Source organism: Dreissena polymorpha, chromosome 1 (genome assembly GCF_020536995.1).
Source record: "Dreissena polymorpha isolate Duluth1 chromosome 1, UMN_Dpol_1.0, whole genome shotgun sequence".
NCBI classification, from domain to species: domain Eukaryota; kingdom Metazoa; phylum Mollusca; class Bivalvia; order Myida; family Dreissenidae; genus Dreissena; species Dreissena polymorpha.
In genome coordinates, this window is record NC_068355.1 from 68,321,564 (window position 1) to 68,336,613 (window position 15,050).

At 35.7% G+C, this 15,050-nt stretch overlaps 1 protein-coding gene across 3 annotated transcripts in view; it reads right to left on the minus strand.

Moving 5' to 3' along the window:
• LOC127833770 (recombining binding protein suppressor of hairless-like) overlaps positions 1-15,050 on the minus strand; it is a 67,440-nt gene that overhangs the window by 51,029 nt on the left and 1,361 nt on the right. Inside the window, exon 2 of one of the 3 annotated variants that reach the window (XM_052359198.1) lies at positions 10,245-10,385. In XM_052359198.1, coding sequence (XP_052215158.1) covers positions 10,245-10,385 — 141 coding nt within the window. Of the gene's footprint in view, positions 1-9,046; positions 9,188-9,763; positions 10,038-10,244; positions 10,386-15,050 lie in introns of those variants that run through there. The other 2 variants (XM_052359220.1, XM_052359209.1) reach the window with 2 other exon arrangements.

Below are 15,050 nucleotides of genomic sequence, written 5' to 3' on the forward strand. Positions count from 1 at the left end.
TTCCGTAAAAATTATGTAATGACACTTTGAATTTTGCACGCCTGAGCAATTTAAATCCAACCACTATTAAATTTTGCAGTATCTCTCGATTCGCTCGCTGTGTAGATATAAATCGATAACACGACCTCGATGTAAAGCATCTGGTTTAAAGTGGAAGAATAAACAGCGTAAAATACAGTTTGCGTTCGTCTGTTGTGGTGCAGCGCGTTACATAGTAAACTGATGTTATAGATTTCTGGATTAATTTAGCATTGTTTTTTTTCTAAATTGACAATTAAAAAGTTCTACATCTTTTATTTTTATACTGTACATAAATAATATTGATACAGATCGTACAGTATACCGTCCTATGTAACGTAGAATGTAAGTACATAAAACAACACAGACAGAGGTGCGAAAAAGACATGCATAAACACTTGCTAAAACATAGAACAGTGAATAGAAACTGCACCATATCTGTTTTGAACATATGCTTATTAAATCGACAAAGATTAGCATACTAGATCTAGTTAGGTAAAAGTCGGTGTTAAAAGCTCATGTTAAATAAAATTACGCGTACACGTTACACCGTAATGCCTTCTTCTGATTGGTTCATATTTATATCAGTTTCATGACATGGCTACAGGTCAGTGATTGTTTTGCAATTTAAGCAGAAGTTTAACTGAAGAATTTATGCCTTTCTAACTTCGAATCGACGATATTTGATGTAAAAATGGACTCCTGAATTAAAACTGAATGAGTTGGTAATGTTAGTTTGCAATTTTACGCAAATTGATGAAAATTTAAACTTTCTGGTTTCCACTACAAAAAAAGGTCCTTCAACGATGAGACGTTCCAAAGAATTTAGCCCATATAAAAAGTATCTCTAAATTCTTTGCGCGTCTTATAAATGAGACTACAATACTACCAACTTACCAACAATAAAAAAATTGTGATCCGAAAACAACCGTCACCTGTGGACAATGGTCACTTTGCTCATTTCTATTGACTGACGGCTGTTCTCAGTTTTGACTGTATATATATATTTATATTTTTTTATTGTAATGTCTAACAATTATTATTTCTCAATTGTATTTCTCAAGTACAACAAACAAAGTATAATACCATAGTTTATATGCTTTTGTTCTTATAATTTGAATTATTATAAAGAGTTATATTTAATTAAGTTGTCCAAAATCAGCGGACTTTTCTTGCAAACAAAATCTGAAAAACAAAATTGCCATTTTACCAAAATGTCCAGAAAAAAGTCCTCATCACCTGTTACTAACTAGAGCCAAAATGCTAACATTCTTACTTCAGATTTAAAAATGATACAAAATTAAATAATATTAAACTCAGAATTTGAGCCAGTCAAATTTCTTCGTAAGTGGATCAAGTTTAAACTTCCATTCAATCTTAATCTTCTAACTTAAAGTGTCCACACAAAACATTGAACAGGTGTGTTGTACACAAGCTGCTTCACACAGGGCATTGACTAAATCCTTTGCATGCTGGGAAATTTGTTGTCTGCTAAAATGTCGTCTGCCATGCAGTGCTCCAGATAAAAATTTGGTCAAATTCTATTTTACTCCCTAATTCGAAAATTAATTCTTATTTAACCCCCTATTTATAAAATTAATTCTTAACACTATATTACCAAATAATGTTTATGCATTGTTTTTGACACATCAACAATCCAACATTTTGGTTTATAGTCTTGAAAAAGCCTGGCTTTCTTTTCCGTTTCTTGCTTTCCCATAATCGGACAGCTTTTTCTGGCTCAAAAGACCCCACATCTATCTTGCTCACCTTGCTTTTTTTGCCTTTCACGCTTCGATACACCGCTTCGGTCGGCCATTTTGATTTTTTATTTAAAATAGTAACTGACACTTCGGCTTAGGTCATAATGGCATTTAGGTCGCTGTTGTCATATCAAAAATATATATTTAACATTTAATTTTAATGACATTTTGAATAGGTATATTGTATATTACTTGTGTATAAAAATTACGATAAGTGTAATTAAAAAGGTACAATAAACAGTAATGACTCGCCTGTAATACCAGGAAAACAGAATCGAGACTGTTTGGCCTTTCGACCGTTCTTAAGTGTGGCCCATCCTCACAGCAAACGCTTGAGTGACGTTGACTTTAAGTTGTAGTTTTAATTGAGCGCCTCGACGAGTCAGAACCGGGATGAAATGTTTACTGTATATAATTTGCTACTGGAAGTTTTACGCAAGTTCGAAAATGTCGAATTCGTGTTTTATTTTTTCAATACGTAACTTTACGCAAAGATTTGAAATCTTAATCGTTATTTAAGAAATTTTATTCGTTTTTACGCCTTTACGCATGTTATCTGGAGCACTGCGTCTGCTGAATTTCTCAAATTAGCATTTTCTTCGATTTTTTTTTTAAACAATATTATCAGAATAGCAAACAGTTTGGATCCTGATGAGACGCCACGTTCTGTGGCGTCTCATCTGGATCCAAACTGTTTGCAAAGGCCTTCAAAATTCGGTTCCCGCACTGAAAGGGTTAACCCTTTCCCACTCAGTACATTGTAGCAACGTGAAAATGTTTATGTGCAAACAGCATAAAACCAGAACAGCCTGCGAGTAACTCGCAGTCTGTTCAGGTTTTATGCTGTTTGCAACTAATTAGAATCCTAGGGTTGGAAATGAAGCCTTTTAAACTTGAATCTAGTAAGAAAGGTCTTTAATTAAATGTTATTTTCTTCTTTTTCTTTTCTTCTTCTTTTCTTTCTTTCCCCAAAAAAAACATTTTTTAGGAAAGTCTAAACATGTCAAACTATCTTCAAATCTAGTTCTATAACTTGAACCTTATAAAATATAATATAAATATAGAAATCACTTTTGTTATCAATTTTATAGTATTTGTAAGCATAAAATCAACAACATTAATTTCCCAATTTTAGACAAAATTACGCGATATTTCCCAATCCAAAGCGAGCGGGCTCCATTCACAAAATAGTCAAAAAAAACCTGTTACTGTTGGGGACTACAAATGCTTCAAAATACATATCTATGTGGTAAAGGGTTTAAAGCGCTAGTAGTTTGGTAGAAATTTGTTACATAAATGTGCAATAATTTTATTGTGTTGTTACTTTCCTTTCTCTGCTTTAAATAAAATTTGAGGTTGCCGTGGCGGACTGGATATGGTGTCCGCCTAGAGATCGATCCCCACTGTGGGAGCGTTCTTTAGATCTCCCCCATAGACACCAAGGAAACGGACTCGAGAGCGTTTCAAATAAACCTTAAGCTTACTATGCAATCGAGCTTAAATAAATAGGTTAAAAAACAAACAAACAAGAGATGTGTTTGTAAAAAAAAATGCCAAATATCATTTTGCTATCTTCAATATTGCAAACGTTATGACCAAGGTTAAAGTTTTGGGACAGAATGACAGACATTCTAGAATGACAGACAGACAGAATGACAGACAGACAGACAGGCCAAAAACAAATATCTCCTATCATTCGATCCGGGGGGGGGCATAAAAATACAACTAATCTTATTTGCAATCTCTTGCCTGAAATCAGGTTTTTTTCCCACTTTTTGGGAAGTTAGCCCATGGCTTTGGAATTGGGAATTTTATTGGCATTTTCATGAAATTGGGAAAATAAATTTATTAGCCTTTTTTCCACACGAAAAGTCCACTGATTAGGCAAATACTAAATTTGATATAACTCTTTATAATCATTCAAATTAAAAGAACAAAATCATATAATTAGAGCTGCAACGATTCGATCCGATTCATCGAAAATCGATTCGAAATGCTTCGATTCGATAACGATACCAAACCTACCAAATTCGATTCGATTCTTTAACATATAAACATATATATACATAGATACGTAAAGCGCGCTGTATTCTGGTTACATTACACTAAATCATTGTGTATCCCTCCGTGGTCCATTCGAAAGTAGTGCCTATTTCTAAAGAGTTCCTTTTCTCTTCTTGAATATAAGCCCTTTAACAATGTGAGACATGTCTTTTGTGGTTATTTGTAATATCCTGTATGTGTCTGGAGTACTTTGATGCCTTGGATTGGAAGCTAACTTAAAAGATGAACTTTTGAGGGTGTGTTTTCTATTGTGTGGGTCTTTTGTCGAAATTAGGATTCCGAAACACGTTTTTCTACGGTGGGTTCATTCGACAGCGATTTACTTTCTTAGAAGTTGCGAGACGGTATGTTTTTGATTGCAATTATTGGAAGATGACAGATCCATCTTTAAAATGATACCAGGTTCGGAAAAATTGATACGTCGGAAAGGCAAGAAAAATGCTGTGAAAGTTGTCAGTTTTATAATAGGACCCTATGGGAATCGGAATTAGTGTAATATAACCTTCTGACTATTGATACAGGAAGGTGTAGGTTTTATCTTTACCTGTAATTACGACGCGCGCGATTGGTTGCTTATTACTTTAGTCATCCAATCAATAAGCCCGTTACGGTCTACTTTCGGAAAAGCGTCAAAATGGCTGAACAAGTTGTTGCCGACAAATTGAAATTATCAGATGCGACTAAGAAGCTAAAATCAAAAGTGTGGCAGTATTTTGGGTTTCGGGATGGTAGCCGTACCAATAAAGCAAAGTGTAAACTGTGCTTCACGGATGTGGCGTACGCTAAGTCCGGCTCAACCACTAATCTAATTTAATGCTATATGTCAAACGCAAACATAACGTTGATTTAGCAAGACAAAGAGGTCGCACAAGTGCAACTACTCAAGTCGCCAGCCAGAAAAGTAGTTCTATTACTGTTGGGGTTTTGTTAAGTTTATTAGAGAATGTGATTTGTCCTACAGGTAACAGGTGATGTTGTCATGGCACAGTGGTAGACATGCTTATAGCGGTTTTGGATAAAGGTGTAATCGTGATAGTACTACCATTCAACTGATTCCAGATACGTTCTTATGATTATTTATTTATTTTTTATATTATTGTGTAATCAACACAATCTTCTAGTCAGAATTTTTTATATTAAAATTGAGTCCTAATTTGCTATTCTTTTTTATGTGTTTAATTGAAGTCACATTTGAACAGAAATGTTAATTTTGAGGCATAAGAGTGAATATATGATAAACCTAGGTTTGAAGATGAATCGAATCGAAAAAATCGGTATCGGAGTGTCTGAAATCGAAATCGAATCGAATCGAGCTGTTGGTGAATCGTTGCAGCTCTACATATAATACTTTATTAGATGTAATTGAATTAAAATTAAGATAAAATACGCATAAGACTTCTTTCTAAAAAAAAAAAAAATTTTTTTTTTGGAGATTGGGAATTTTTGCCACATTTTGGGAAAAGGGAAACTTTTTGAAATTGGGAACATAGCCGAATTTCGGCTATAAAATCGGGTCAAAAAAAAAACTTCAAATGGTACATGTATATAAACAACTATACTGCTTACTGAATACTATATCATTTCAAATGCTGTTGGCCCGTAGTGTTTTTCCCAGGCCATTTTAGCATGGCGAAAAGCCACGCCGCCCTCCCGGATCGCCACTCTGCCCTTTTCAAAGGCAAATTTCGCCACGCGTTTTTCTTTTCAAAGGCAAATGTCGCCACGCGTCCTTATCGATAACATCTTTATTGCCTTACGATTCTAACTTGGTCCGCAAAATCAGCTTCCTTGATTGTCTGTGACGCTCCGACTGTGCTTGATTTACTCGAGAGACGTCAACATCTATTCGACTACATTAATCGAGTAGATTTAATCTATAACAGTGCTCGATTTATAGGTAGTCAAACTGACTGCTCCAAAGCTGTGAATTAGTCATGCGTGAATAACCCCGTGTCAGTTTCAATCGATAATGCCGGAGGCTATGTTATACCAAGCGCACTTTTCGGTTGGCAATGTGTACTCCTCCATCATTACTTCGGAAAAACCTCCATCATTACTTCGGAGACTTTTGATGAAAAACTCGATGTTATTGTCGTGGCAATTGTGCATTGCATGCATTATTCAGTTATATCAAAACATATATTTTGTACGCATAATTACATTTAAAATCACAAACAAATCTATTCTTTATCATTTTTGATAATTTAAGATAATTAGATCTTATTATTAAAATAATTACTGAGACGTATACTAATATAACAAAATGCGAATCGCGTATACGATTTAACGTTGCTATGCGCACCTGTCGCTTACATCATTTGACATTTTATCAACATGGCAGACTATACAGAATTAAATTGTGACTCTGCAAAAATGGCAAATAACGTCGTAAACGATCGAATTAACGATGGAGATTATACATTAGGGAGAAATTGATGAAATGTCTGTGATAATCAATGATGCATAAAAATGTTTTAGATAGCAACAACATTATTTATTTATTTGTAATCTACTCGGTGGATGTATGTCACGGAAACGAGTGTTTGCATATTGTTAGCGATCAATTTACTCGCAATGTTATTTTAAACATCTGTCAAGATTATTGTTAGAAAATGGGATAAGACAAACATGGTTTCATTTATATGTTAGTGGATCTGTGTTTAATCAGATTCATATGCATATATTGCTTTATTATGTTTGTCGTGCTGTACAGTTTATTGAAACAGCATGGAACTTAAATGTAATTGCAAGGTAAATATATTCACATAAATCATAGTAAGTTAAATACATCTATTACCAATAAATGTGCTTGTTTATATGTTATTTTTTCCACAACTGCTTCTGATGCGATTACATGTTTCCCCGAAATTCAGGTATTCCGGGAACGTTTTTGCCCTTTTTTGCCTAAACTGCGCGCTTAAATGCCCTTTTTGAAAGTAATGCGCCATGCCCCTTTGCCGTCCTGGGAAAAACACTATTGGGTGAAACCAAAGTTTATTATATACGGCTGCTTGCTCCAGCTAGAATTTGAAAAGGGCAGGTGGGGCTTTTTTGTCAAAAGGGCACTTTTGACGCGAAGTATTTTGTCAAAAGGGCACTTTTGAGCGGGCGGGCGTTTCTGGAATGCTTCCTGTTGCATGTTAATTTATATTATTCCCATAATTATGAAACCATTATTAAACCATTCAAATATAATGTCTACAATGAGGAATAAATGAAATACAATGTAATAAGAGATCTATTAATTATCATATTAAAAAAAATAAAAAATAAATTATTTTTTTTTAAGGGCAGGGGGGGCCCTAGGCAGGGTGGAAGGTTCAGAAGGGCAGGGCGGGGCACCTTTCAATTGAGGCCTAGCTCATGGAGCACTGTACGGTAATCTACCCAATAACGCAATTGTAATGGTCCATAGCCCTCAGGGCATTCTATGCCAGGTTTTATGACCTTAATCCGGTTGTAAAACTCCATGATCAAAGGGTCCCAAATACGCGAAAACAGGGCAGAAATCTAGTAAGCTAGCACTGTAAAATATACTGTCAGAAAAATTGGAGTCATTATTTATATACACAAAACCCGTATGTCCAGTAAAATTGGGAAAACAATTGAAACAAAACCCTGAAATTGGGAAAATTTTTGAGATTAGTGTTTTTTTTCTATTGTTCTTTACCTTTGTGCACAAATACATTAAAATATTGTTTCACATGCCATTTTTTGCAAAACCTTCAGTTCCTGTAGTGCTAATTTGGGACCGAATCTTTACATGGGAGACGTGTATGTTTAATAAACTGAGAGCCAGACTGATGCATTTAATTGTGGGGAATATTTTGAGACTGACTGATTGACCATCATCAACAGTTAAGGTTTTCTTACAGCCATGCTTTGAGAACAGCATACATCCTAGAGGCTCTCGGCACCCCTTCCTTTTTTATTTTTTCAATATTTATTATTATGACTTTATTAACAGAAAGACATGCCTTTTCATTAAAAACAAACATTGCCTCCAAAAGCAAAGGAAAATCAAAATGGAAAGGTTATGATTTATTGATCACACTGTTTTTTTATTACACCTGTTTTAATCTAGCAACGTGTTTGAGGTTACACACAATCACTTTTATTTCTTCACTTGACAATAAAGCTTTTTTGAAAAGAAACTGACTCAACTTCCCTTTGTATTGTAATGTTTTACCTGATTAAGAAGTGACATTTAAATTTTAATAAACTTTATAAAGAAAGTCAAAATGGCTAATTCCACCCAAAGGTAAACATGAAAGTATAAAAAAAATACAGAATTCAGCTTAAATGTAAGCCAGGGTTATGGAACTTGGTGAGTACCTAAAACATTGAACCAAAACATGTGTAAAGTTTTATTTAAAACCTGAAGAAGAAACAAAGATATGGAAATGTTGAGCATTTACCTAATACCCAGAGCATAAGGTAAAAGCCAACAAATGGATGTAGCATAAAACCTTAAATATCAGCCAAACATTCACGCAATTCATTCAAAGCTAAAGGAGATCTCCAATAAAGAAAAAAAGCTGGTAAAGTTTGAAATCTCATCTGAAAGCACAGTGCACAGTTTCCATTAAAATTTAATATTAAATAAAAAACTTTTAATTAAAAATAGATCACTGGCCTTCATTGGCAGGTTTGTCATATTTCCAAAAATTGAACAAAGTATCATTTAAACCCAAATCTAGTCCTAAAAATCCAAATTGATAGTTTGACTTTTAGATTATTTTAATTGAGCTGGTAAGTGTTGAAATTACGCATTTTGAAGTTTTAATATAAATGTTACTAACAAACAATAATGTATTTTCCCAATTTTAAGTAATTGATGCTAAGATTCCCAATTTGAAGGGTTTGGGTTATATTTGAACAATTTTGAGATAAAGCCTTGAGTTATGCATTGAAAAGGAAAAATGAATATACATTTTATTTAAAAGGAAGCTAACAATCTAGTACTTCAACTAGGCAAGACATGTGCTGAAAGTGAGTGATTTAATAGCAAAAAAATGCTTTATTGGATAAAAATATTCACTCTCTTTTCTTGGTTTAACATCATGCTTAACCTTAAATGAGTTACATGTGTACTTATAAGATCCCTTTTAGTATTTTCCCTTTACCAGAACCCATGATGACAGAAATTTCGCAGTTAATTCTAAGTGTCAATGCACATACCGATACTTGTATATACTTACATTGACAATGTAACATTCTGCAGAGGTTGGCATTCTTCGTGAATCATGCAACAAAACCATCTGGGTTTTCACATTAAAGTTAATCCATAAAAGAACACAGATACATGTACATACACAATGGAATGTGTCCTTCAAGTTTTACTTCAGCACTGTCAATTATTGATTTTAATTAATTTTATATCACTGCAACTCCCTGTATCTAACAAAAGACATAGAACTTCTCTATAAAAAAATATAGGCTTCATGAATAAAAAAGTTTCAAATACAAATTGTTAATTTCAAAACAACTCAACATACTACTAATTTATCCTAAAGCCACTCCATTAAACATGTAACTTAAGACACACAAGTCTTTCAATACATTCAGATGTTTTATGTCCCAGTTTTCTATATCAATTATTCGTTGGACCCTGAGAAAGTTTACACTGAGATGTAACTAAATAGCGATTAGACTGGGTTTCCTGATCTCTACACAAGACCGTCTTTCTTGCATACCATCGTGGGAAAAAGTCTCACGCTCGGCCGATCACTCAATTACCGTCTGTAACCTAGTTTCCCAGGCCAGCTAATAACCTACATTCATTGCAACAATTTCGAGTTCAACCCTCACAAACAAAATCATACACGCCGAGAAAAAGATGGCTGGGAATCTAAAACTATTGTGCATCTGCAGTAAATTGCTTATGAATCCATTGATACTGTTAAAAGAAAATTTACCTGCGAAACGAAGACGTGTTCATTCATTTTGCAACTTTTCCAAAGTTGTCGACGGGCGACCTGGATTTCAGTAATCTTTTTTGATCACATTTTCCATCAGATATCCGTGAGTATAACTATCGTAAACATGTCCATTTAGAATCCAATTAATCAGATTCCCAAATGCCACTCGAATTAGGTCTTAAATCTCATTGTTTGTAAAGCAACTCCGTGGGAAAAACACAGTTGCGACTCTCACCGTGTGAACAATGGTCTGCTGGTATTTTTAACTCCCTCAATAAACTTCATGGCATATTGATTAATTTGATTTTATTCCTTAACATTCAAAACTTGTTCAATTTATGATAATTATTTCAATAAATTATTTTATGTCTTACAATATGATAGGTTTATATGCGTGTGTTCGTTTTAGTGTATTTTGATTGGAATATTGTTTTAAATAATAAGGGTGGTAAATAGAACAGCCTAGACACGTGCTTACCAATAATGTACACACATGATTGGTGATTTCCTTATATGGCTGGCAGGTGTTCCCACGGTTCTGGCGCTGCTTGCAAGATATCTGGGTCACAGCTAGCGAAATGGCGAACTTTTGTACACGACGAATGCTGCTCGTTGATTGCTAAAATCAAGAAAAAGGCGAAATATTTCACAAGCGCTTTCTATATTTAATATGTTAATGAATAATAACTTATTTTAAAACAAACAGAATTAATTTGCTGAAAAAGCGCATTACAAAGAAAGTGATATGGCCGCTCTGAACATGGATAACGAACATCATAGAAATATTCAAGCGGTTTAAAGACATTATTTTATGCTTTCCGGTGGATTGTATACAAATATTAGATAATTCACCGTTTGAAACAGTTGAAGTTTACAGTGAAAATTATCGATAATTTTCAATGTTATAGATCTACTGTGAAAAGACGTGTTTTTCATGAGGTTGCGACGTCGTTATTTCAGCAAAAATATATAAGTTACAATTTGTTATCATTATCGTCAATCCCTTAACCGGTTTGTCAGTTGAGAAATGAGTGACGACGATACAGAAATCCTCCTCCAGTTAGATCTGTTGTTTGCTGCGGGTAAATAATCCATGGGAATTGATGTCCATTCTTTTTCATTATCCATTCAGCTTTTCGTCTGACGGCCTCGACGTAGAGCTCTCTCTAGCGTTCCCTGGGGAACAGTCTTGCACAGAGAGTCGCGCCTGTCCAAACCAATCCAACTTGAGTCGCTTGACGGTCGCTTGTAGGGGCTATTGTGGACCAACAAGTGTTGCCGTGGTGTAAAGGCTATGGTGTCCGCCTAGCGACCGGGAGGTCACGGGTTCGATCCCCACCGTGGGAGCGTTCTTTAGATCTCCACGAAAGACACCAAGTACTGGTTCTAGGCCCAGGAAACGGACTCGAGAGCGTTTATATAAGCCAAAGGCTTTCGATGCAATCGAGCTAAAAATAAATAGGTTTAAACTAAGTGTTGCAGTCATGTTCCGGACGTACTCGTTGGTCTTGTACTCCGTATAGGGGATGCGGAGAAAACCGCGGTGACATTTATGTTCAAATGCATTCATCTTGCGGTCTGTGCCCGCGTGAAGCGTTCAGGTCTCGCAGCCGTAGAGTAGGATGGAGACTACGAGGGACTTAATTGTATGTTCCATAATCTAATGAATAGTTAAAGGGACATCACTGTTTTATACTTAACTATTATCCGTAAGAGTTATCTTTATATATGAAGATGCTATACAGTTTGTTGAACACTAATAGCTTAGACATAACAGAATAAACATGTAGCCGCATTTGCCTTGAGTTGTATAAATTACACCGGCTAGCCTACAACATTGAAGATCATGAGCTTGGTGGGGAAGCTGATGCCACTGCTTGTCCAAACCATATGCTTAGTTTGGCCAACGCTGCCGTTGCTCAGCGGCACTATCTGGAACCGTACTTTGACAGTGTTGCGCCCAAATACTTAAAACTGGTAACTTCTTCTAGCTTCTTGATCGCCGTTCATGGCGATATCTGTGCTGGTGTTGGTCTAGCTGTTCACCATGATCTCCATGGTCAACATCATCAGCGAATCTCAAGTGGGAGATGGGTTTTCCACCGATGGAAATAGAGGTGTGGTGGTCAAGCAGAATCTCCTTCATTATCTTAAGGAAAAGGTTGAACAGGGCGGGAGAGAGCAGACATCACTGACGGACGCCCACTGATGTCTTGTAGAAATCCCACTGCTGTCCGTAAAGAAGTACTGCACTGGTGGCGTTTTCGTAGAGTTCGTGAAATGACTTGCACCAGTCCTTCATCAATTTTAAATCCTCTCATAACATGTCATAGGCCATCATGACACACGCGGTCGACAGCTATCTTAAAGTCAATGAAGTTGTGAAAGAGGTCACGTTGGTATTGCAGGTGTTTTTCAATGAGGATTCTGCATTTGAAGATCCGTTCCACTTTGCTCAGCCCAGCTCTGAATCCTGCCTTCTCCTCGGCCAGCAGTTTCTCGGCCTTACTTTTCAATCGATTAAGGATGATGCGTAGCATGACTTTACTGGGATGACTGATTAGAATAAGGGTGCGGATATTCTCACACAACTCGATGTTATCTTCTTTTTTTTTGATAGGGGTTTGACCAGTGACTGGGTCCACTCATTGGACCACTTCTTCCCTTCGAAGATCTTTTGGTATAGTACCGTCAATGCTACATTCGTTGTCTCTCCTCTGTGTTTAATCAGCTCGGAAAGGACGTTATCCACTCCCGGAGATTTTCCTGCCTGAAGACAACGCACTGCCTCCTCCAACTTTGCCTTATGTATGTGTGGACTGGGATCGTTCTGAAGGAGACTTGAGTCCGGTTGGAGCGGATAGTTGTAGAGGTCACTGCAGTATTAACCCCATCTGTTTAGGACTGTGACACTCTCGGTAAGGAGAGTTTTTTTGTCAGCGTCTAATATAACAATGGCCTTGGGCTGACTGGTCTTTATGAGGGTCTCTATTGCGTTGTAGGCCTTCTTACTGTTGCCTGCGGTCATCTCTGTGTCGATGATGCATTATTCGGCTATCCATTCCTCCTTGGCCTCTTTCATTTTCTTCCTTACCTCCCTGTTCGCGTAGACCTGGTGCGTAGACCTGGATGATTGTGATGGTGTGAGGTTTAGCTGAAAAACGGATGGAAATGAGTCTGCTGGAAAATAGCATTCAACTGATTACGCTGTTGACTACCTCCTTCCTAACGATAGAAGCAACCCGTGGCGATGTATATATTCCTCACCGTTGAACCATACCTCTATTTGAAACGTCGTACCAACCACATGCCACTGTTATTTTTTGACGTTTTAATAGGAATTATAAGTACGGAATAAAAAAGTAAACTCTATTGAGCCTTTGAAAACTGTTCATGATCTGCGATTATACAAAAACGCACCTTCACAAAAAAACTTGAACAAAAAACTAAGTGTAAAAACAGTATTGCTTGTTTGAAACTCCACACAAGTATTAATTTGTAAGCAGTTAGAATAGTTCACAATTAATATTACATGCCTTTAATTTCGCTACTTTTTTTATTTATTTTTTCTAACTCGAGCCTAAGCATTCCAACCCATTGAACATTGTTTGGGAGTGCGCACGTGTAGCGCGTTATGTTGTTGATTTTGTTTTTATTGTTGTTTTTATTGGTTTAGTTCACGACTTTTTCCAATCGTTTTTGCTAAAAGCGCAAAATCAGCACACTATTAGTGGAAAATTTTACTAATTTTGTAAAAATATATATCTGGAATATTAAAAATACCATGCGTTCATCAACAATATTTTATTTATAGAATAGTGGTGGCATGTACGTTCAAAATCTCAGTTTTATTATCGAAATGCACCATGCATATTTATCAAGCGAAGAAATGATATGTACCGGGCAGTGAAATGATTTATCTCAAACCGCGAACAATAAATTACCTCTTATCGTATTTTTATGCAAAATTAAAAAGGTAAATGTTTACTCTGAACGTCCTTTTAAATGAAATTTAGATTTAAGAAAAAATCATTTGAATAGATGCATGGTATTTTCAATAAAATAACTTAAAATTCCTAATATTGTGAGTTCAATTTAACATTTGAATTCTCGGACTTGTTGTGCACGTTTTTGGCATTGACTGTTGAAGTGACAAATAAAGGCGCAAAACAATGCCAATGTAATGATGATTTTCAAAACTATGATTATTCATCCCCAAATAGTGGATGCTGTGCGCATGTTGCGCCAGTTAGGTTTGTATTATCGACACCAGCCCCTCCCCTTTTTGGGGATAAAATAATTGATGTTTCAGCACAAAAACGTTGTTTTGTATCCAGTTGTGGTAGAAGTTCAGACCGCTTTCTGTTGCAAATGCATACAATTTGAGAAAAAACACTTAATGCACTTGTAATATTATATCACTGATATGTTAAGATAACTGTTAAAATTGTGCACACACATAAATATTTTTTTTTAGATTTTATGACACAATTATTAAACTCAAACGGGATACTTTTGCCAGCGACTGTTCGTCATTAGCGACCATAAGAGTGTTGACAATGGAGATTCTATCCACTCTGAGATATACCGGTAGTAAACATTTCAATAGTATTTTCTTAAAAGGATCGGTGCACGCAAAATCTTTGGTTAACTAAGGCTTTAAAGCGTGTTCTTTAGAAAAAGGAATTAGCCTACACATTAATTAATAGTTATTGTCGCTTGTAATCGATGATAAAAAGAACTCTAAATCCGTATGGACGCTACGTGTCTCTTTTAAAAGGCTTCGTACTAATTAAGGTTTAATTTTCAACTATATATACACTCAAAAGCACTCTAAGGTAATGTAGTTATCATTCTAATTTATCACCAACGGCTGAAGATATCAATTAGTAAGTTACAATATCTAGGTTTGAAAAAATTTCATGCACGTTTGCATAAAACTCATCCACCAATTACGCTCTCACTCTTTTGGACCAGGTGCTTTAAGTACAAAAAGGTATGCTTAAAGTATAATATTGCCTCCGTCGATCTTTGCATTTTGGGAAATTATTATGCACAAATGTGACAGGGATTTTTCGTCAGTCCATTAATGTTCCTGGAAAGTGCAGTTTGCATATCAAAATTGCATTCTGGTAAATGACAACGTTTGGACTGTGCTAGTTACATTTTTAATTAAACTCAACTTCCGGGCGCTGTTGTGCTTCCTAACATAAATTGGATGCACATATCTGGCATATATTTTTACTCGATAAATTATAATAACACATTACTTTGTGTTATGAAA